The sequence below is a fragment of the Loxodonta africana genome, chromosome 14 (assembly GCF_030014295.1).
Source record: "Loxodonta africana isolate mLoxAfr1 chromosome 14, mLoxAfr1.hap2, whole genome shotgun sequence".
NCBI lineage: Eukaryota > Metazoa > Chordata > Mammalia > Proboscidea > Elephantidae > Loxodonta > Loxodonta africana.
Genome location: NC_087355.1, coordinates 35,602,596 through 35,626,014, shown reverse-complemented (window position 1 = coordinate 35,626,014; position 23,419 = coordinate 35,602,596). Strand labels below are relative to the sequence as shown.

The 23,419-nt window shown below is 34.6% G+C and overlaps 1 protein-coding gene across 4 annotated transcripts in view; it reads right to left on the bottom strand.

Annotated features, from left to right (window-relative positions):
* The window catches only part of RALYL (RALY RNA binding protein like), a 406,641-nt gene extending 385,427 nt beyond the window's left edge, over window positions 1-21,214 (bottom strand). For all 4 annotated transcript variants that reach the window (XM_023545831.2, XM_023545832.2, XM_064267879.1 and 1 more), the window contains exon 1: window positions 20,386-21,214. In XM_023545831.2, coding sequence (XP_023401599.1) covers window positions 20,386-20,641 — 256 coding nt within the window. In that variant the 5' untranslated portion in view covers window positions 20,642-21,214. The remainder of the gene's footprint in view (window positions 1-20,385) is intronic.
* Window positions 21,215-23,419: the final 2,205 nt, after the last annotated feature.

Genomic DNA, 23,419 nt, shown 5'->3' with positions numbered 1-23,419 from the left:
TTTCGGAATTCTCGTTCTTTGCATAATTTGTTAGGATCCACACAGTCAAATGCCTTTGCAAAGTCAATAAAACACAGGTAAACCTCTTTCTGGTATTCTCTGCTTTCAACCAAGATCCATCTGACATCAGCAATAATATCCTTCATTCCACGTCCTCTTCTGAATCTGACTTGAATTTTTGGCAGTTCCCTGTTGATATACTGTGCCAACTGTTTTTGAATTATTTTCAGCAAATTTTTACTTGTGGGTGATATTAATGATATTGTTCTGTAATTTCTGCATTCTATTGGATTTTTTTTTTTGGATTACCTTTCTTTGGAATGGGCAGGAAAGTTAGTCTTTTCAGGCTGGTTGGCCAAGTATCTGCCTTCCAAGTTTCTTGGCATAAATGAGAGAGCTTTTCCAGCATTAAGTCTATTTGTTGAAACATCTCAGTTGGTATTTTTTCAGTCCCTGGAGCCTTGTTATTCACCATTTCCTTCACTGCACCTTAGACTTCTTCCTTCAGTACCATAGATTCTTGATCATATGCTACATTCTGAAATGACTGAACATCAACCTATTCTTTTTGGTACAGTGATTCTGTGTATTCCTTCCATCTACTTTTGATGCTTCCTTTGTCATTTGATATTTTGTGCACAGAATCCTTCCACGTTGCTACTTGAAGCTTGAAGTTTTCTTCAGTTCTTTCAGCTTGAGAAATACCAGGAGTGTTCTTCCCTTTTGGTTTTTTAACTCCAGGTCTTTGCACATTTCATTATACTTTACTTTTTCTTCCCAAGCCATGTGTGTGTGTACATATGCTCATTTGCCTATACTAAAAATGGAAAAATGACTAATTTACTTTTTTTAAATAATTTTTATCATGCTTTATGTGAAAGTTTACAAATCAAGTCAGTCTGTCACATATAAGCTTATATACACCTTACTCCATACTCCCACTTACTCTCCCCCTAATGAGTCAGCCCGCTCCCTCCTTCCAGTCTCTCATTTCGTGACTATTTTGCCAGTTTCTAACCCTCTCTACCCTCCTATCTCCCCTCCAGACAGGAGATGCCAACACAGTCTCAAGTGTCCACCTGATACACTAATTTACTTTTAAAAAGTTTACAAAGAGGGGATGAGGGCATAGAGTAGAGGGGATTTGAACAGAAGCTAAACTTCTTTGAATATATCTTAATTTAAATTCACTTTTGAGTCATGTAAGTATTGTGCATAGTCATAAAATGGACTTTAAGAAAAGCTGTCCCTAATAATGAAACATAATTGTAAACATAACTATGCATCTACTTAGTGACATAACCTCACAGAGAATCAATCTAAGTGACCTTACACACGCACACACACACACACACACACACACAAACACACACAGAATCTTAAGTGTTTTCAATAATTATACTGTTGTTGGTGGTGCTGATATTACTATTCTATACTACTGTGGAACAAATCAAATGAGTAATTATGTTAGTGTCATTGAGAAGTGAAATTTCTGCAAATGCTAAAAGGAGTAGATGTAAAACTGATTAGGTTAACTGAAATTTCTGTAGTCCTGATTTTGAATAGGAAGTATCAGTATAAAGTTGAAATAGTTTTGACTTAAAAATATATATATGTGTGTGTATCTCCTGGCTCTGGCCAGTTAAACTTCCTAGAAACTATAACCAGCACAGTACCAAGGGGCACACTTAACACCCAGAATGTGGTCTGGAGAGGTTGGGAAAACTGATTTCCAGTATGGGGTAAGAAATGATGATCTTGGAGCTTTTTTGCCATATTGGAAATTAAGGAAACTGTCAAATGACTATTGATCATGTCAAAATTCCTCAGGCTCTAAACAATATTCTATCACAAACCAAAGTATAATTTGATCATTAATAGAGAAAATAACTGGGAAGGATTTAAGCACAATTATGTTTAAATCCTGGAGCTCATAGTTTTACTTAAGAAAAAAAAATCCTTTTTAAATCTTTCATAGAAGAGTAGGGAACCGCTTTACTGTTTTGAATACTAAAAAGTACCAAAAAAAAAAAAAAAACAAATAAAAATTATCCTCTTTTTCCTATAAAGTAATATTTTAGGGTAACCAAATAGAAGATGAAAAGAAATTTTTTTTTTTAAGAATAATTCCAGTTAATTAAAAACAAAGGGAAAAAAAATGATAGAATTAGTTTAATAATCAGTGGCTGTTACCATCACAAAAGGAGAGTAAACCAGACAATACTTCATCCTGGAGGTACACACAGTCACCTATGCAGTAGGCCTAACAAAATACCCACCTGGATCTAATCAAACCTCTAGATAGAAGGACCAATTACCAAGAAATTCATGGAACAGATAAACATGTTAGGTGATACTGCAGGGATTAATCACCAAATACAGACCTTGTGAAACTGCAAAGAGTGCAAACCACTCAGTTTCTTTAACAGATAAAATGCAACGGAACAGTGAGGGGGGGAGAAGGATATATTAATAGAACCTAGATTTAAGTGACATATCAACCAAGCTAAATCTCTATATTTTATGTACATTCTAATTCAAAGAAATTAATTAAAAAATATAAGAAAGAATTGTGATAACAGAAACTGCTGCCAGATTAATATTAAGGGATCATAATAATCATATTTGTGAGAACATGATATTGTGGTTATAGTTTCTTTTAAAGATGGGCTCATATTATAGGGATACATACTAACATGTCTGAAGATTAAATGATGTGATTTCTGGATTTTGCTTCAAGATAATCCAGGGGCAGAGAAGGAAATCGGTGAGGTATAAAAAAAGATATTTACTGTGTATTGATAATTTCTGAAATGAGGTCATGTGTACACCTAGGTCATTATACTATTCTCTTTACTTCCATATCTGCCTAAAAATCTCCAAAAAAAGAGTTAAGAAACAAAGCAAAATATATGTAAAATTAAAATTCCTAACACCTCTAACAGACAAGGTGGTGGGGGGATGAACGAAATTAGAGTGGAGTAAAGTCCCAGGATTATCTGGGAAATGGTATAAAAGATAATTCACATTAAACTAATAAATCAAGGATACATATTGTAATCTCTAGGGTAATACTAAAAGGATTTTTTTTTTTTTTTTAGTATAAGTATTAATTTACAAGCTAATGGAAGGGAAAATAAAAACTAAAGAAGATGAATCTAAAAAAAGCAAGAGAAAAATGAACATATAACACATGAAACAAACAGACAAAATAGGAACTTTAGACAAAATGCAAACATATCAGTAATTAAATGTGAATGGATTACTATAATTAAAAGGCAAAGGCTGTCAGACTGTATTTTAAAAAGACTGTATGTTGCTTTCAAGAAACACTTTAAATATCAATCCACAGAACTACTGAAATTAAAACAGATGAAAAATGATATGCCATGCAAACACTAATCAAAATGAAGTGAGTTCAGATACATTAATATTACACAAAGTTGTCTTTAAGGCAGAAAGAACTATTAGAGATAGTGATATATTATGCTAATGAAAGGATGAATCCATTAGAAGTATACAATTCTAAATTTGTATTTAACAATTATTAATCAAATAAACAATGCAAAAATTAAAAGAACTAAAGCAATAAACAGACAAATTCATAAAGCGATAAACATTAATTCAGCTTTTTTAATAACTGTGGAACAAGAAAACAAAAAATCCAGAATGATGCAGCAGATCAGGGCAATTCACTGGACAATTTGAGCCTATTTGAAGGCTGCACATAACAGTAAGCGAATATATATGTCACTCACCAGCCGCATATGCAGCATTTAGGAAAACTGACCATATACAGAGCTAAAAAGAAAGTTTCATCAAATTTTAATTAATTATTCTCTTTCTATTACAAAATTATGCTAAAAGCAATTTTAGAAATTACAAATCCAGTAACAAACTTCAAAACAGCCCACAGGTCAAAGAAGAAATAACAATGTGAATTGGAAAAATAATTCCATCTAAATGATTCTGAAAATATGTCATACTAGAACTTGTGGGATGCACATAAACCTGTGCTCAGAGGGAAATAGAGTGAAATGAAATTGTGGAAAACATGAAAAGCTGAAAAGAGACTATGTCTTCACCCCAGAATTTAGGAAAAGAGTAACAAACTAAATCAAAGAGAGTAGAAGGAAAGAAATAGTAAAGATAAGATTACAGAGTAATGAAAAAGAAAACAAAAACAAATAAAAAACCCCACATGCATTAGATAAAATACATAAAACCATAATTTGACAATTTAAGGTGATGAATAGACAGACTATATTTAGCAAGCCTAAGAAAGAAAGAGTAAAGGCATATATTACCACTATTAGGAACAAAAAAATAGATGTCAGTTACAGAATCTACGGACAATAAAATATATGAGAATGCTATGATCCCTTTTTGCCAATAAATCTGAAAATGTGTATCAAACGAACACATTCCTTGGAAAACATCTGATTTCAACAATGACACAAGAAAAGATTTAAAAAATCTGAAAAGTCTTGTGTCTATTAAAGCAATTGAATCTGTATTAAAAATCTTTCTACAAAATACTCCAGACCCAAATGGCATCATGGGTAAATTCTTCAAATGTCTGTGAAAGAAATAACACCAATCACATATAAATTCTTCCAGAGGACAGGACAAAGAGTGAATGGTTCCTTATTCATTTTATGAGGTCAGCATTTCCTTGATGGCAAAACAAGCAAGGACATAACAAGAACAAAAATTACATGTCATTCTCTATCATGAACACAGAGATAAAAAATTATACATTATTATCTGTTGGATTGATTTCAGGAGTGTGACTGATTTAATATTTGAAAATCAATTGCAGTTCACTACTTTATCAAAACAAAGAAGAAAATAAAATGATCATTTCAATATATATAGGAAAAGTATTTGATAAAGTTCAACATACATGCATGATAAAAATTATTAGCCAACTAGAAATAGAAGAGAATATCCTTATTTGATAAAAAGTAGCTATTAAAAAGTCCTACAGTGAACAATAACAAAATAGTGACAGCTTTCTCCTGTGATCAGAAATGAGAAAAAGATACCTGTAATAGCTACTACTATTCAACCTTATTCTGGATGTATATCTAATGCAAAAAGGCTGGGAAAGAAATGTACACATATTGCAAAAAAAGAAAGAAAACTATCATCATTTGTAAGACACAAGGTTGTAAACATAGAACACCCAAAAATATCTAGAGTAAATTACTGCCAGAATTAATAAGTGAATTTAGAAGATCAATGAGTGTATCAATAAATATAATAGTTGCCAACAAAAATGAGAAGTAAAAAATGGTACCATTTTCAGTAGTATCAAAACTATAAAATTTAATTTGTATATATATATCTATATCTCCACATCTACATCTATACCTCTATCTATGTTTCTATGTATCTTGATTTATGGCCAAACTGACACTTCGGGACAATGAGGAAAGAATAGTGTCTCCAATAAACGATGGAGGATCAACTGGATATTTATATAAATAAATGGATACACAAAATTCATTTCCAGATATATTAAAATCTAAATATATTTGGTAAAACAAAAAAAGCCCCTAGAAGAAAATCTTGGAGGATATCTTCATGACCTTGTAGTAGGCAAAGATTTCTTCAAAAGGACAGAAAAAACACAAAGCATAACAGATATCAGAGATCAAAAATATCACCTTGAGATCACCAAGCCCCAAGCCCTTCTCTTACAGATTAGGAAACCAGAACCCAGAGAGGATAAATTCTTGTACAAGATCAACAACTCCAAGAAACTGAAAATCTAGGACTACATCCAAGTGTTCTGAATTTATTTTAAGACTTCTTAAGATGCTTAGCCCTTTTCCTTACCTTTTTGTTTTTAAGGAAGAAAAACAAAACAAAACAAAAACCCGACCTATTGTGAATAACTTCATTTGTAGCTCTTTATATGCCCCAGGCAGTATTTTAAGAAATATATATATATATATATATATAAATGCATTTAACACTCACAACTCTATGAAGTGGATAACGTTATGATTATGTCCATTTTACAGACAAGAAAATAACATTGGACCTTTAGTAACATGCCTGTCTTAGTTGTCTAGTGCTGCTATAACAAATACCACAAGTCAGTGGCTTTAACAAACAAATTTACTCTCTCACAGTCTAGGAGGCTAGAAGTCCAAATTCAGGGTGCCAGCTCTAGGGGAAGACTTTCCCTGTTGGCTCTGGGGGAAGGTCCTTATCATCAATCTTCCCCTGGTCTACGAGTTTTTCAGGATAGGTGCCCTGGGTCCAAAGGACACGTGCTCCCGGCTCTTCTTGCTTGGAAGCAATGAGGTTTCCCTGTCTCGCTGCTCGCTCTCTTTTATATCTCAAATGAGATTGACTCAAAATGCAATCTAATCTTGTAGATTGAGCCCTGCATCATTAACATAACTGCCTCTAATCCTGCCTTATTAGCATCCTTGAGGTAGGATTTACAACACATAGGAAAATCACATCAGATGACAAAATGGTGGACAATCATATAATATTGGGAATCATGGCCTAACCAAACTGACATACATTTTTGGGGAACACAATTCACTCTATAACAATGTCCAAGGTTACACAATAGCCAAGTACAGAGACTGGGAAGTGATCATTTCAATTTCTGTACTTTAATTTCAATTCTTAAAGTAGCTAATGATTTTCTCGAGTTAATAATCTAATTGTTTGCCGTCTATTTTAAATTTACTATTCTTGAACTCTTTACATTCAAAGCTGTATTTCCCAAAAGACCTTCTCCAAACAACTTTACAATACTGAATCTTTTTTTTTAATTCCTATAGCACTTGATATTATACATTATATGTTTTATCTTGCATTTTCACACCTTTTTAAGTTATTTCATAAGTGCATAATTTATTCTACAGTTTCCCAATAAGCCTTCCTTAGACTTATAATATTTTATTCTTTCTTATAGTACTTGATCTGCATTATAGAGTGCTTTATCTTATACTTGTCATCTTTCTTTGCATGTTATTTTACTCCATAGTTAGAATATTTTTCAAGAGCAGTCATCGATTTTATTTCATTTTGTTTTGGAGATGCATTGTTGTTTCTACATCCCTTTAGCTTAATATATGTATTGGTGTGAGCATCCAACAAAACTCCACACATGCTGGGAAAGAATAAACATTCACAGCTGTACAGTATTCTGAAATCAGTTCACAAGTGACTTTCAAACATTTTATTTTCAAGATTAAAGGACAACCTGAGGCACTGCATTTTATGTGTTATTATGTCTAGCTTTGTACTAGGGGAGAAGTTACAAGTTAAGTTAGAGCTAATAAAAATTCTTCTAAATGTTGCCCAGGAGTTTCCCAGAGATAGCTTTAACGAAGCAATTGCCTACGGACAATCTCTACTCCTGCTTTCACTAATTTAGGTTCAGTGATTGAGTCAAATAACCAATTTTAGAAGCATAAAGCAAATCCCGCAGGCTTTCTATCATATGTGGGGCCATATATCTCTCTGGCTGACAGACTGTTAGTTCTATAATTCATTCTATCATGGAGGTTTGCTAATTAGTATTTGTTTACAGCATTTTAAATTTTTTTTTTTTTTTTTTAGCTGTGTTTAATTACCGAAAACTTTAAATGTGTCGCGCTTTACAGCCCACATAGTGTGGGTTTTAATACATATTAACTCATGACAGTGTTGATAAGGAGGAAGAGGATGAAGACTTCACAAACAATTACCAGATGTTACATGTAAGAGTTAAAGAAAACTTAAAGCAATATTGCAAATTGTTAGAAGGCAGTTCCAAGCCTTCTGACTCTATGAAAACATGCACTTTAACACTCAGTACATAATAGGATTTCTTTATTTGTACAATAAAATTAATGAAGTCTTTTATCTAGCTCCCATGAAGGATGTTGAAAAGATAATTTTTAAAAAGCAATATAATGTACTTTGAACTTCTTTAAGAAGGTTGATGAGTGAAAATAAAATGTAAATAAATATGCTTTCATTACAAATTACTGTTTTGCAATGGCAACATAAAAGAGGGAATACAAATGACATACGGGATACAATCTCATAAGTAAGTTCTCACACTTATACTTATTCATATGCCATTCAAGACCTTCCATAGCTTTGTGAAAAACACACATAATAAACACATAATAAACATAAATATATAAATGCCACTGATGACAATTTGCATATCTGTATTGCATAAAATCTACTGAAAAGGTGGATATTTAATATATACATTAAAAACATTGGCCATTCATTTAGTAGAGAAGGAAACCCTGGTGGCGCAGTGGTAAAGTCCTGTGGCTACTAACCAAAAGGTCAGCAGTTCAAATCCACCAGGCTTTCCTTGGAAACTATGGGGCAGTTCAACTCTGTCCTGTAGGGTCGCTATGAGTCAGAATTGACTTGATGGCAATGGGTTAGGAGAGAAAGAAAGCTGGAATGGTGAATAATTGCAAAAGTTACTAAGAAAAATTCTAATATTTACTAATTCAAATGTTTTCATACGCTCATTGCAGCTAATGTTCACATTAGCTTAAGGGTTAACTGATGATTTATATAATAGGAAGTGGAAGCTGTGGCAAACTATCAAGTTGAGAAAGTGTGATAACATGTTCTTTAGATACTAAGGCAAATGCTAAACATTTCTCTTCTTTATCAGTCCAAGTGGTAATAGAGTTATATCATGATGCCTTTATAAAAGTGCTCTTTATTACTCGCGGCATTCTTTAGATGTTTTCTACAAGATTTTTATGACTTACAAACCCCCAAGAGGTTTACATACTTCTCAAGGGCTTCTATAATAGACTACCTTGTCTAAAATGATCTTACATAACTATTATTTCTCCCTAGGCTCTCTGTCAATCTGTCCTTACTAGATGCTCAGACTCTGCGTCTAATTTGTACCTGAAGACATACGCAGAAGAATAATACTTCCCATAATGGAATAAGATGAAACAAAGGGGAAAACTAACATTTATTGCAAATAATATTTGTATTTGTTAGAAAGGACACCAAATAAGGAAGCTGCAGTTCTTACTTTGTTTTAACAAAGCTATTTGTGTATTGCTGAATAATATGTATTTGAAGATCACGCCAAGCATTTGAGTAGACTCAGAACTCAGCACTTTTCATTTAACACTTTAATGAGCTTTCTTTTTCTTCATAAGTTCTAGCAGAGATCCAACACTTCGGGATGGAGGGATCTAATGCAAAAAGATCACATCTCTAAAGAGCAGTATATTAAAGATGTGAAGGAGGGTTTTTTTTATGTTATGTTTTTAAAATCAGTAAACACATAAACCCTTCCACTGTATAGACAGATCAATTTGTTTCTTGTGTGTGCGGTTTTAAAAAAAACTAAAACAAACCAGTGATAAAAAGTGGTAAATTATGGTCATAATGCATTTTCGTAATTGCTTTGAAATGCACATACTGAGTTTTGCTTTTTGGACAGCTATTGTCAAAAGAACTCAAATCATTGCTTTCACATGCCTGATCTTGCTTAAAACTCATGACATGTCTGAAAACGAATGTAGTATATTTTGGTATGATTACTTTAAAGCAGTGATTCTTCTGTTTTGTTCACCCCCAGAAGATTTTTAGTAAAATCTGTACACATTTTTTTTTTTTTTTGGAAACCGTGGTGGCATAGTGGTTAAGTGTTATAGCTGCTAACCAAAAGGTCAGCAGTTTGAATCCACCAGGCGCTCCTTGGAAATTCTATGGGGTAGCTCTGCTCTGCTCTACCCTATAGGGTTATCAAAAGTTGGAATTGACTCAATGGCAATGGGTTTGGTTTTTTCCTTTTTTTTTTGTACACATTTTTATTTGTTCACCCTGAGGAGAGGTGCTTTTGGCATCTAGCGGGGAGAAGTCAGGAATGCTGCTAAACATCCTCCAATGCACTGGAGAACTGCCCTCAAAGAAAGACTTAGCTGGCCCCAAATGTCGGGAGTGCCACGTTTGAGAAACTTAGCTCTAAAGACTTGTGTTACTACATACAGTTCACCAGAAACTATCAAGTACAGGCACTATGTTAATTAATGACAGAGAAATATATTTAAAAAATATATATATTAAAAATTCAGCAAATAGCTTGTAACAGTTGGGCAAGATATGTATCTGATCTTTATTTTTAGAGGCCCTAACCCAGGCTGATGTCCTGCCCAGAATAGAAAATTAATAACCTTTTGGTAAATTAAGTGAATGAATATCTCAATAGCGACAGAAAATAGGTACATTAAATAATACACGCAATAATTAAGAATATAGCAAGTCAAATGATAGTTAAATACAAATATTATTTTGTAGTCAATCTTCCTTACACTGAATACAGTCTCATAAGTGCATCTTCACACTTGGGCTCATTATTATGGCATTCATGATACTCCATAACCTGGCATCAATTTTACTTCCCTATACTCTTTTCCTTGAGCCTGATTCTTCATCCATAGGGCTGTATTCACTTCTGCCTAAATAAGGATTTCAGGTATAACGTTTCATCCACATGGAATTATCTTTGCATACCTGCTCATCCTGTTAGCATTAATGTTAAAGCTCTCCTTTCCTAAAGAGTGTTTTTTCCATCACACCTGCAATCACCTGAACTAATCTCTTGTTCTTAGAAATTACTGACTCAGCCATTATCACCTGCCTGTGCCGTCTATTCAAAGTTGGTCCAGAGTGATGAAGCCAGAAAAACATAGAGGATTCTCTATAGTACTAGAATGACTTCAGAGGCTGAATTCCTCATGTGTGAATTTTAACCATATGATATGTACCATATAGTACAATGAAAAAGAAAGAAGAACTGATGCATTCAAACTGTGGTATTGGTAAAGAATACTGAATAAACCATGAACTGTCAAAAGAACGAACAAATCAGTTTTAGAAGAAATACAACCAAAATACTTATAAGAAGAGAGAATGGCAAGACTTCAACTCAGTTACTTTGGGTGTGCTAGAAAAGGACATCATGTTTGATAAAGTAGCCAAACCAAACTCGTTGCCGTGGAGTTGATTTCGACCCATAGCGACCCTACAAGACAGAATAGAACTGCCCTATAGGGTTTCCAAGGAGCGCTTGGTGGATTCAAACTGTCAACCTTTTGCTTAGCAGCCATAGCTCTTAACCACTACGCCACCAGGGTTTCTTCATAAAGTAGAGGGTCAGCGAAAATGAGGGAACCCTTCAATGTGAGAGACTGATACAATAGCCAGTGGACTCAAACATACCAATGATCAAGAAGATGGCACAAGATCGGGCAATGTTTTGTTGTGTTATACATAGGTGGTCATAGGCTGGAGCACACTTGATGGCAATTATCAACAACATGTAGCATATGCAGAAGATTCTAACCATTTTACAAACATGTACCAGTTGTGCACCATAATTCAATGAATGAGGCACTAATATTCCCTTTATACAGGTAGGGAAACTGTTTCTCAATGAACATAAAGTAACTTCCTCAAGTTTACTCAACTACATGTGTCAGAGAAGCTAACTGTTCACCAAAGATTTATGCTCTTCCTGTTACACAGTTATTGCTGGGGAATGCTGCCCTGTCCTGCTTGGGTCTATGTGTAGTCAGTGGAATGTGAGTAGATGGGATGAGCATAACTTCCAGGCTTGAATCGAACAACCATCAGAGTAGCTGTCCTTCCACTCTCTTACCTTGTCTGCTAGTTTGACCTTTGGCCCAGGAAGAGCATGGGCGTTGTCTACTGAAAGATGCTGCACTTCCTACAGCCTGGTCCCTGAACAAACAAAGAGAACAGAGCCTCTGCTCCCACCCTGTCTCTTCCTCAGGGCACTGACTGTGTTTTATGTGAAGAAGAAATAAATTTTAATTATTTTTTTATTGTGCTTTGAGTTTACAATTCAAGTCAGTTTCTCATACAAAAACTTATACACATATTGTTATGTGACCCTAGTTGCTCTCCCTACATTGTGACAGCACACTCCTTCTCTCTACCCTGTATTTCCCGAGTCCATTCAACCAGCTCCTGTCCCCCTCTGCCTTCTCACCTTGCCTCCAGACAGGAGCTGCCCACATAGTCTCACTGTCTACTTGAGCTAAGACAAATTTTCATTTTTCAATTACTGAAATACCAGGGTTTATCCCATACTGAGGTTATTATACTTTAACTAATAGCCTACACAATATTTATTCTATCAGAAAGATCAAATAAGTTGGAAATGCTCCTTTAAGTAAAACACTAGATAATAAAGATGGCCATACGTTCTAGTTTGTCCAGAGTAATCCTAGTTTAGGCCTGATCTTACAGCATAATCAATAATACCCCTCTTCACTTTCAAAAGTATTCTGGGTTAAATGATAAAGTGCATGGTCACCCTATTAATGTGGAAGGAATTATTGGCAAGAATAAACAGCAAAAATAACTAGGGTCAGAGGATATGTTTGAGATCTTGCCTCTGTGTAATCTAAAGCAAGTTAATTTCACTGAGCTTCAGTTCCTAGTCAGCAAAATGGGCATAAATACTCATACTACTTACTTCTCAACATTGTTGTATAAATAAAATATATTCATGGCAGAGCTTTGAAAATTAAGTTCCATGAAAATATTCACCTGTTACTAAGGGAAAATTATGAAAGGACACCATTTCAATAATTTTATAGGAAGTTTTCCATCAATAAAATCTTTCTTTAATCTGATATATCATATCCTATAACTTTTCAATTATATATATGTGTGTATGTTAATATAGATGCTTATTAAAGACTGGATTGTAATTAGAATAAAATGAAATCAGGCCTATTAAATGGTTACTTCTGGGATATCTGTATTTAGAAAGACTGATTACTCATTGTCCAACAAGGAGGCCACAATACCTCCTCTTAACAGCAACCCCAAACTACAGCTACTTGCTTCGCAAGAGACTTGCAGCAACCACTTTTTCTTCATCCTCCTCCTCCTTTTTTCTTGTCCTCCTCTTTCTTCTCCTTCTTTTTGTTGTTGTGTTGCTATGGGGAACAAAAGCCCTTAGCCAAGTCCAACCATCCCTCCAACCATCCATCTATCCAACTCCTCATCTAACACATACTTAATGAGCATTTGCTATGGAAGTGTCAGTACTTTGCTATGTGCTAAGAAGTTGAGTAAAAACATATATAGTCAATATTCTCATGGAACTTATAGCCTAGAGGGAGCGGGGACAGACTCAAATTAAAAAATAGCAAATATAAAAATATAATTAAAAACAAGATACACGCTAGAAAGGGAAGTAAAATATCTAACAAATTTGAGGGACATTTGATCTGATATCTGAAGGATGAATCTCTAGGTAAGGGAGTGAGGAGCTGGAGAAGTAGGGTGTGGAGGTGGTGAGGTTAGTATAGAAGGACATTCCAGACAGTCAAAATTACACTTTGTTGAGGGAAAGAATATGACATGCCCAAAGAATTTTAAAAAGTCAATTTAGCTGGAGTGCTGAGCAAGGCTTGAAAGGGCTATGAAGTGCTATGGGTCTGCAGATAAACAAGAAACAAATCATGTAGAAACTTGTAGGCTACCGTGAGAGTTTATTTATTTTTAGAACAATGGGAAATCACTAGAAGTTTTAATCAGAGGGGGTGACATGAGTATTTCTATTTTAAAAAGATCATTCTGGATACAAAATGGTAGCAGGGATAAAAAATATTTGGGATCCATTATTCCTGGGGCACACTTGAAAGACGCTTACCAGCAAGTTTTTCCTCTTCTTTGTCCTCACTTAGTATTGTTCTCCAACATCTGCCCATTTACTAATGCATTTTCATGACTTCCTTCATGAAATTAATTTGCTTCTCTATTTTATGTATTTTTCCAAGCTAGACTTTGTTCCTCAATGACAGACACCCAGGTACAGGCTTTAGAACAAGTGTGATTTTTATAAATTATTTTTTAGTGTTTGGTTCCTTTTACTATAAATAACTGAGTTGTTAAGTTCATAAGTTGTGTTTTTGCAAGCGTCTTAACAGTGAAATAATCAGAAGGTAAGGAAAGACATTACAAATGTTTATTTATAGCAACTGTGTAATCAAGCCAGTGTAATCAGCAGATATAAAAATGCACTGATCTAGACTTAGCCTCCACCCTCTGCATGATACTTAGGTACAAAAGGACACTTCATGTCGGTGACCTCTCATATAAAAATTGTCTTTTTAAAACACTTAAAGAATTGTTTCACCCTTCACATATTGTGCTTGAGGAAAAAAAAAAAAAAAAGACCCGAGGACTAAATTTAGATTAAAATATTAAATATTTCTAATGTTAGCAACACTTAGAGTCCAGATTCAATGAAATATTAAGAGGATGTGTTTTTCATGTTTTAAAATTTATTTTCTATTAAAATCAATTAAATAACCAAGTCATTTAGAACCCTTTCACTGAGGGTTCTCTCGTTTTTGCTGACCCTCTAATTTACAAACATGATGTCCTTTCCTAGCAATATGTCATTTGATAGTGGATATTTATCAGGTAAATCTCCTCAAAAAGCCAACTGTGATATGGAAATGAGAGAAGAGAACTTCCATGAGGAAAAGATGAGAAGATTATTTTCAAACATGTGCCACAATCTAGGGTCATAGCCAGGCATGAGATCCTATGCCACTCTAGTCTGCATGAGTGGACTGCAAACCAAGGAACAAAGATATAAACTTTATAGAGAATAGCATAGATATGGGTAGGCAGGCACTCCATATAAATATGTCTACCTCACAACCATATCTAGGACAGGCTTTGATTACAGGTAGAAAGAAATATAAGGGAAAATATAAAGAAAAATAGAACTGGAGACATTGTTAGCAGCTTCGTTTTTGTTTAATTGCTGTGGAGTAGTAAATACACAGAAGTATAAGATTTTACCCCAAGGTAAATATTACCTTTGTAATGTGTGTGTTATATGCCTTTAAAAGAAATGACCTCATGGAACAGAACTTTTCTTTCCATAAAACATTCATTGGGTTCATTCTCATGCTAATAAAAGGGACAGACCACTGAACTAATTAATAATGTCATTTTTATGGGTGCCAATATAGAATTTTGGAATCTGCAGCAACATAGTAAGAATAAAAAACACAAGTGAGAGAAGTTAAGAAAGACCTTATACTGAGGCCTATTCTCAAAATCTACATGAGCTCCGGTAGTTTGAGTGCCAATGTCTGAGATCCCATAGTTGCTTAATGTACTGTAATGTTTAGGCAAGATTTAGCAACTTTTGAAGAAAATTTCTTATTTTATATGAATTTGAAAACAGTTAATATACACTCATATTTAAAAACTCAAATCCAGAATTTGATAACTATTTCATGGAAAAGATATTTTCTCTTGATAGAGAATATTTATAATACATACACACATAGAATTCTTGACTTTAAATTTTCAGGTATACTGTAGCTATTTGAGTAAAATCATTCTGACTGAGTCTAAAATGGTCGATTTGCAATCAGTTTGCCAAACATTTCTATTTATGCCAAAGGTTGTACTAAAGTCAGACAATGAAACCTAGCAAGATAAAGTTTTCTCTGCTACTCAGCGGGACAGGTGACTTTGAGTATGAAAGACACAGATATGGAAAAAAACAACAATGTGCTTGGGATGCCATTTTTATATGTAAGGATCAATGACAGGAGTTGAATATGTGGCCCTGAAAGTTTGGAAATCACTACCATTTTAGGGGAAATGACTTTAGGACATGATACCTCAGCAATCACCTAATATAGGAAGTGCAGGAAGGTCAAATAACTACAGGCTTGAGCTGGGGATCAGATAGCTGCGCAGGAAATAATTTTGATTCAGATTTTTGCAGTGGGCTTATCAGAAAGGTTCTCTTTCCAGAGACCCAAAAACTTCTCTACAGATCCATATTTAGCCAATTCTCTTCTCACTATTGGTGAGCTTATCCACTTCTACAAGTTTAGCACTAATTGTACTGTTGACTCAGATCTCTCCTCTGAGTTTCAGACCTGTGTATCCAAGACTCTACTAGATATATCTAACTGAATATCCTCAGGAATATACATTAATCTTAATATCATATACTCAGTCCTTATCTCATTGTATTACCTCCAAAATCTTCTTCACCTTACATTCTTCATCATTTCAGTGAACCGCAAGAATATTCAACAGAGAACCCAGCCCAGAAATATGGGAATCACTCTTGATTGCTCTTTCTCTCTTTCTGTCTCACTCACTATGCCATTACTAAACCAAATTAAAAACCAAACCTGTGGCCGTTGAGTTGATTCCAACTCATAGCAACCCTATAGGACAGAGGAGAACTGCTCCATAGTGTTTTCAAGGAGTGGCTGGTGGATTTGAACTGCTGACCTTTTGATTAGCAGCCATAGCTCCTAACTAAATTGCTTACTAAGTCTTATTAATCTTAACTCTTTTCCATTTTCATTTCCATAATTTGAAACCTGAACTCTTTCAGAGAGTTCCAAACACATGTTCTAGCTTCTTGGCTTATATCACCCTAATCCATCCACCAAAATGCTGATAGATTATTGTTTCCGTGGAAGACATTTCAACATATTACTTCCTGCTCACAATTCTTCAGTGGTCCCTTTACTTGCAGAATCAAAATAGCTATTAATGACATTTAATACTGAATAAATGCTAGGTTTAGTTACATGTGTAGCATATTCTCATTTAACGGGTATATATGTAATCTCCATAGAACTGTAAGAATTTGTACTAGGATGTTTAATTTTTCCTGGTACCACTCTAATCTCTAAACTGTATATACAGTTTTTTAAACACAAAGTGATAATAAGAAGGTTGTTCCTATTCAGAAGGAGATAGATTAAAAAAAAAAAAAAAAGAGATCCAATGAGATAAATAGGTAGAATACTAACCTAGTGCATGATTTAATCAATATTAATTTCCTTCCCACTTTAGGAAGAAAGGAAAATACTTAGAGAGGTTGTGCCACATGAAGCTAATGTCAATTGCCTATGACAAAGTCTGTGATTCAATTCATGATAACTTCATTCACACTAAGGGTGTGCAGTGTAGTGTGGGACTGCATACCATAAAGGATTTGAGAGTAAAAATTCAAGAAGCAAGTAATTGATTTACCTGAAACTAAGTTTTATCCATGTCACCAAAAACAAAGGTATAATATCTAAAGCCTTAACCAGATCCATCTTCTGGAAGATCAAGGGTCTTATTTAGGACCTGACTGAGGAACTAACATCTTACCAAGAATAACTTGAAAACTTTGTCTGAATTTCTAGTGACATAGTTTAAGAAAAGGCGGGTATATTCAGACATTACACCTGAAAAGCAAAGTTACTAGTTAAATAGCTAAGCACACTCTTTCTATAAGAAGACATTCAGCTTAGACAGAAGTAGTGAAAAACTAGATTTCAACTAAAGACATAAAATCTTTGACTTGGATTCAGGCAGAAAGGGTGAGTACAGCTGACTAAGATATATGCTCCTGACATTGACCTGAGGACACAACCAAGAGAGAGGGAAGGGAATAACTGGGGATGAGAAATGCTATGTTGTTAGAAGTACAATTTAACTCTGCCTCTCTGAGCAACATGACTTGGTGTCTTCACTTTTTCTCCTTGGATTTGTATAATTGAGACACTAAAATTTTAGCATGGGTGTATTTCTTTCACCATTATATTGTTCTCAAAAGGATAACAACTTATTGGGCAGTGTTAGAAAAAGGAATTCAGTAAAATAGTGCCTGTTGATTAATGAGTGAACGAGAATTTTAAAAATTCATCTTATTTTGATAATTAATTAAAGAGAAAAAAATTAAATGGGTTTCGAAAAGGTATACACTAGTTTATAACAATCAGGCTATAAGCAATAACTGAAGTTTTCCCTGACTGGCTGACATATGACTGTGAAATAAGAATTTCAACTTAGAAAGAGAAACAAAAATGGTCAGAAAATTCTAACATCAAAGTAAGCAAGGAGAATGGGGAGATAAAGAAAAAAAAAAAGGGACAAATGAAATTTAACAATATCTTTTAGAAAGCATTACCTTTCTTTAAAATATAGGATAAAGAATGGGAAAAATATAAACAAAAAATTATATTACTCTATGACAATGATTTTTCGGGTCTATAGAAGGCTTATTTTTGTTAGTTTCTGTCGAATTGGCCTTTGATTCATGATAACGCCAAGCACAACAAAAGTAAACACTGCCCAGTCTTGTGCCATCTCCATGATCACATGCAGACCAGACCATTGTGAGCCATAAGGTTTTCACTGGCTGATTTTCAGAAGTAGATTGCTAGGCCAGTTTTAGTCTGGAAGCTCAGCTGAAACATGTTCAGCATCATAGCAACATACAAGCCTCCACTTACGGATGGTGGGGCCGGGGGTGGTGACTGCACATGAGGTACATTGGCGGGCACTCTCCCACATAAATGACGAGAATTCTACCACTGAACCACCATTGTCCCTGCCTAAAGATGCCACTTAATATAAATACATCATTTTTTTCAAGTCTTTTGTCTCAGACTTCATTCTCATTTTAATAAATCCCATACTTTCCAAACATTTTTTTAACTGCTTTATAAAACTTGATAATACAATATTCTTAGCACTCTTCTAATTTGATTTCTCCCTACTTTTAACTTGTTTCTTTTATATGCCCTTTTAGCTTTACACCTATGGACATGACAGAGGTAACACTGTAAATTAAAATGTGTAATTCCAGAATCCCTGGGGGCTGTGAAAAAATATGAAACGAAGTAATGTAATACAGAGGTAAGGCAAAGGTCTAGGAGACTGTTCTATTTTAGATAGGATGACCAGGAACAGCTTCTGATAGGAAGCAAATTTTGATTACAGAATAGAAAAAGGAAGGGAGCAAATAATAGCAAAGGCCTGTCTTCTGAGCAGAGTAATTAGCAAGTCCAAAGCCTCTGAAGTAGGACCAGTCTTGGAACGAAGGCGGTCAGCATTACTAGAGTGGTGCAAGCAAGATAGAGAGAGGAGATGGAGGTGACGATATGGCATCGTGGGGCGTTTCAGTTACCATGTCGTTGTCATTATGTGCTGTCAAGTCTGTTGTCAACTCAGAGTGACCCCATGTGACAGAATAGAACTGCCCCATAGGGTTTTCTAGGCTGTAATCTTTATGGGAGCAGATCACCAGGTCGTTCTCCTGTGGAGCCACTGAGTAGGTTCAAACGACCAACCTTTTGGTTAGCAGCCAAGCACGCTTACTGTTGTGCCACCAGGGCTCCTTATAGTTACTGTGTAGAACGTAAATTTTATTCTGGATGAAAAGAAAACGTATTAAAGGTTAAGAGCAGGTTTTAAAAGATGCTGGGGCAAGAGTAGAAAGAGGCAGACAAGAGGGTTATTTCAGTGGTCTGTATGAGAGGGCTATTGGTACAGATTTGAAAGGTGGCTGGGCTTGGGATAGATAACTTCATGATGAATTATGCTTGGAGTGTGAGGGAAGAGAAGAATCAAGGTTGACATCTAGATTTTGTAAGACAAACTGGATAAATAAAGGTTCCACTTATTGTCATGGAGAAGCCTGGGGAAGGAGCAGTTTGGGGGACAGGAAAATCAAGGGTTTTGTTTTGGGCATGTGAAACTGAGATTCCTGTTGGATATCCAAGAAAAGATGTTGAATAATCAGTTTGTTGTCCGAGTCAAGACAGGATGTTTTATCCTCATTAGAAACACATCTAAATTATTGTGTATTTTTTGTCTACATGTAAAATACTATAGAGTATTTTCTCCCAAGTCTTTTCATTTTACTTCAGACTATATTGTTCTTCTTTGAAAATTCTATATGATTCCTTGGGTCATTAGACACAAATATGATTATGGCATTTGATTGAACAGGTACAATATATAAGGTTCCCAACTAGACAAGCGTGGGTTATATTCCTTCTCCAGCACTCAAAATTTACTTCTTTTTGCTGTTTTCCTATAATCCACCCCCAAAACACTAAGAACAGAAAATGAGAAAAATACAGACATTAGCTCCTCAGAGCAAATGCTATAAGTATAGTAAGCAGAAGTTATTTGTTGCTTAGCATAATGTTTTCTGGAAGATAAACATCATTTCAAGTCAAATAAAGTGAAAAGTGATAGATGTATTGTATTTGCCTGCCTCTATGTTAGAATTGGTGGAGGCAATAAAAGTATTACAAAGCAGCTTTGATCTCATATTTATAAGTTTGTAGAGAAAATAAAACATCTATATGTGAAACAAAGCGAGAACAAGAAAATAATCTAAATTACAAAGGTGCAGTACTATAATTGGTTAAAGAAGAGATAGAGATAGATATTTGGGCGGCACTGGTTTTGAAACAAAAAAACCATATCCAGATATGGGTAGAGATTAGAATGCTGCCATGAAATCTGTCACTGAGCATGACTTACCAAGTGGTTGACCTGCTATGATCCTGGCATTTTCTCCGGCAACTGCAGCTCTCGCATGTCGCTCACTCATGTACTGTACAAATGCATAACCTTTGTGCACTGAGCATCCAACTATTTTTCCATACTTTGAGAAAATGGCTTCAATGTCAACTTTCTTGACAATGGCTGTATTTAGGTTGCCGATGAAAACACGAGAGTTGATGGACTTTGGGTCATTCTTATTGGTGACGTTGCTGGTCTGTGTTTTGCCAGTCATGGTTGGCTCACCTCGTTTTAACCCTTAAACACAAACAAACAATCAAAAAGTAAATAATTAGATTGAATAAATATCACTGGCTTTTAACAGTCTTTCAATGGTGCACTCAGGTAACCTCAAATCCTTAAGTATTACTGATTCTCTTGAGAAGAAAATTTATTAATATAAAAGATAAATATTATGCTGTTAAATGTGGTAGAGAAATAATCATAACAACTTAACATACAGTTTTAAGTAAATTTCTGATTATCCAAAACTCAGTCCTGCATAGTAATTAAAAGTTTTGTAACTCTGTTTGTTTTCAAGTGTATTTTGCAGAAACAAGTTCAAGAAATAAGTCGCCTTATTATATCAATGAAAAAATATCCAATTTGCTACAGTCAGATGATATATGAAATGTGCTAATGTAACCTCTAAGTACATTTAAGTACATGCATTTTTATTTTTATATTTTCTACAATAAGTAGACATATTGGCTCTTTCATTATCAGAACCTTTCTATCAGAAACTAACAACTCATTCCATTAAATGCTGTGAAAGAGAAAAAGAATTAAAAATCTGAATATCAGAAAACTTAACATAAGAAAAACATGACTTTGAAATTAAATGAGGGATTTAACCAGGTTTAATTCTGTATGCTCTCTTTAATTGAACCAATAGCGCATGTCAGTTTCAAAAAAGCATATGTAGCTAGCGTTCATCAGTGATCAGCAAATTAGTAAACTGGGTATGTGTTGAAATTTCTATTCTCATTTTTTATCCATTTAACTAACAGCTCCTAGGTTGACTAAGGACTTCTAATACTTGCAAAAAGTGGTTTCTGAGCTTGGCAGATTGTTTAATTGTGCCTAATTAAACACGATGCAACTTTTATTTCTAAGTACTCCAGCACTTACAGGTTTATTTTTTTCAAGGTCTTAAAATTCATCCTTTCAGTCATTCATTCAACCATTATTTATTAAGCAACTATTATTGCCAAATATCATCTTCTAAAGTATCTAATAAGTCAAAGACATGATACATTGAAAATAAGATCTTGCCAAGGGCACAGTCTTTGACACTGGTGATGATTGATGAATATTAGCTAATCGATGCACTCTGCCAGTGACAAATAGGTTTTTAACTGAAGACTCTTCTCTAAAATCTTATAGCTTTAAAGATAATTAATAAGTGCATCTGACTTTTTAAAAAAACATTTTAAATGCCACTTCTAAATTATACATTAAAGAGGTAAAAGTCTCAAAGACATGTAAATTGGATATGCTGGAAAATGTACTCACTACATATTTAAACCAGGTACTCGTGAAATCAAGAGCAATAAAGTAACATAAGAATGTTCCAATTAAGCTGTTCGTTATTTCTTCTGGGATTATTAAAACTTTATTTCATCTCAGACACTCAACATTACACATGTATCATTATAATGAAGGTCAATTTCCTAAACATTAGTTATTCAGATAAAATTTGTCCATTAAAAACAAGAATTAGCCACGTCTTAGTGGTTTCTTGATGAATTATTTAAGCCAGGTTGAAAGAAAAAAAAAAACATTTTTTTTTTTTTAAATCTTGCAATTCAAACTATTGCATACTTCAAAATAAATGCTCTAAGAATCAGCTGAGGTAAGAAAAATCAAGGTAAAGATTTTAAAGTCAAAGCATAGCTTCTGTACACAATCTTGTGTCGTTTAATCCCACTAAGGGGAAAAATAAACTAAAGATGCCTTGCTTGACTCTTTGGGATGGATTGATGACCACCTTTCTAACAGTCCAGGCTAACATCAATAATAAAACCTGTAGAAATCACATTATTTTATTTTCACTCTTATATGATGAATATTGTTGGAAATATCATACAGTTGCTTTCAATGATAAACAACTATTATGATTGGTATTTTATTTCCTGGGTAGTGATACACTAGTTAAAATGCGAACACAAGAATGGTTAGATTAAGTCGAAACCATGGTTTACAGAGTCCAACAGTCTGCCTTTGACAATGGCCCTGAGTTGAATTTAATATTAAGGCACAGGTGTAGTGCTGGATTACCAGTGTAAATGTCAACATGCTATCTCTGACTCCATCCCTTAATCTTTTGTGGATGAATCCCTTATCAGTAACTCTAAATTGCCAACTGTGTAGCTCTCCTTAATGACTCTTAAAGACCAGTTGTTGCTGAGTCGACTGTGACTCACGTCAACCCCACATGTCACAGTAGTACTGTGCTCCATAGGGTTTTCAATGGCTAATTTTTTAGAAGTATATCACCAAGCCTTTTTCCCCAGGAACCTCTGAGTGGACTTGAACCTCCAGCCTTCTGGTTAGCAGCCAATAAAGTTAACCATCTGCACCACCCAGTGACTCTCAATTACCCTAACGTCATTAGCTATTATATCTCATAAAGTCTGACTTTCCAGTTTCTTCCAGTGTTTGTAATGACGGAAGAGGTCTTTTGTTGTAGGGTTGCACATGATCATTTCAAAATTCTCTGAAAATTAAGTCTGAAATCATAGTGTAATTTTTATGTTCTGCTCTTCTTTTATAAAAATATCCAGCCAGTTAAAATATTCCAGCCAAGATGCAATATCCGGGACTGGGTTCCCCCCCCCGCCCCGATTCAAACAACTAGAAAACAAGACAAATGTATGAAGTAACTGTTTTTCAGGCATTAAACCACAGACAGTGCAGGATCATGACATCGAAAAGAAAAGAAACAAAGAGGGTAATGCCTAGGCTCACCCCATCTTTTTGGCCAGAAAGCACATTTTAGGTAAAGGGAGCA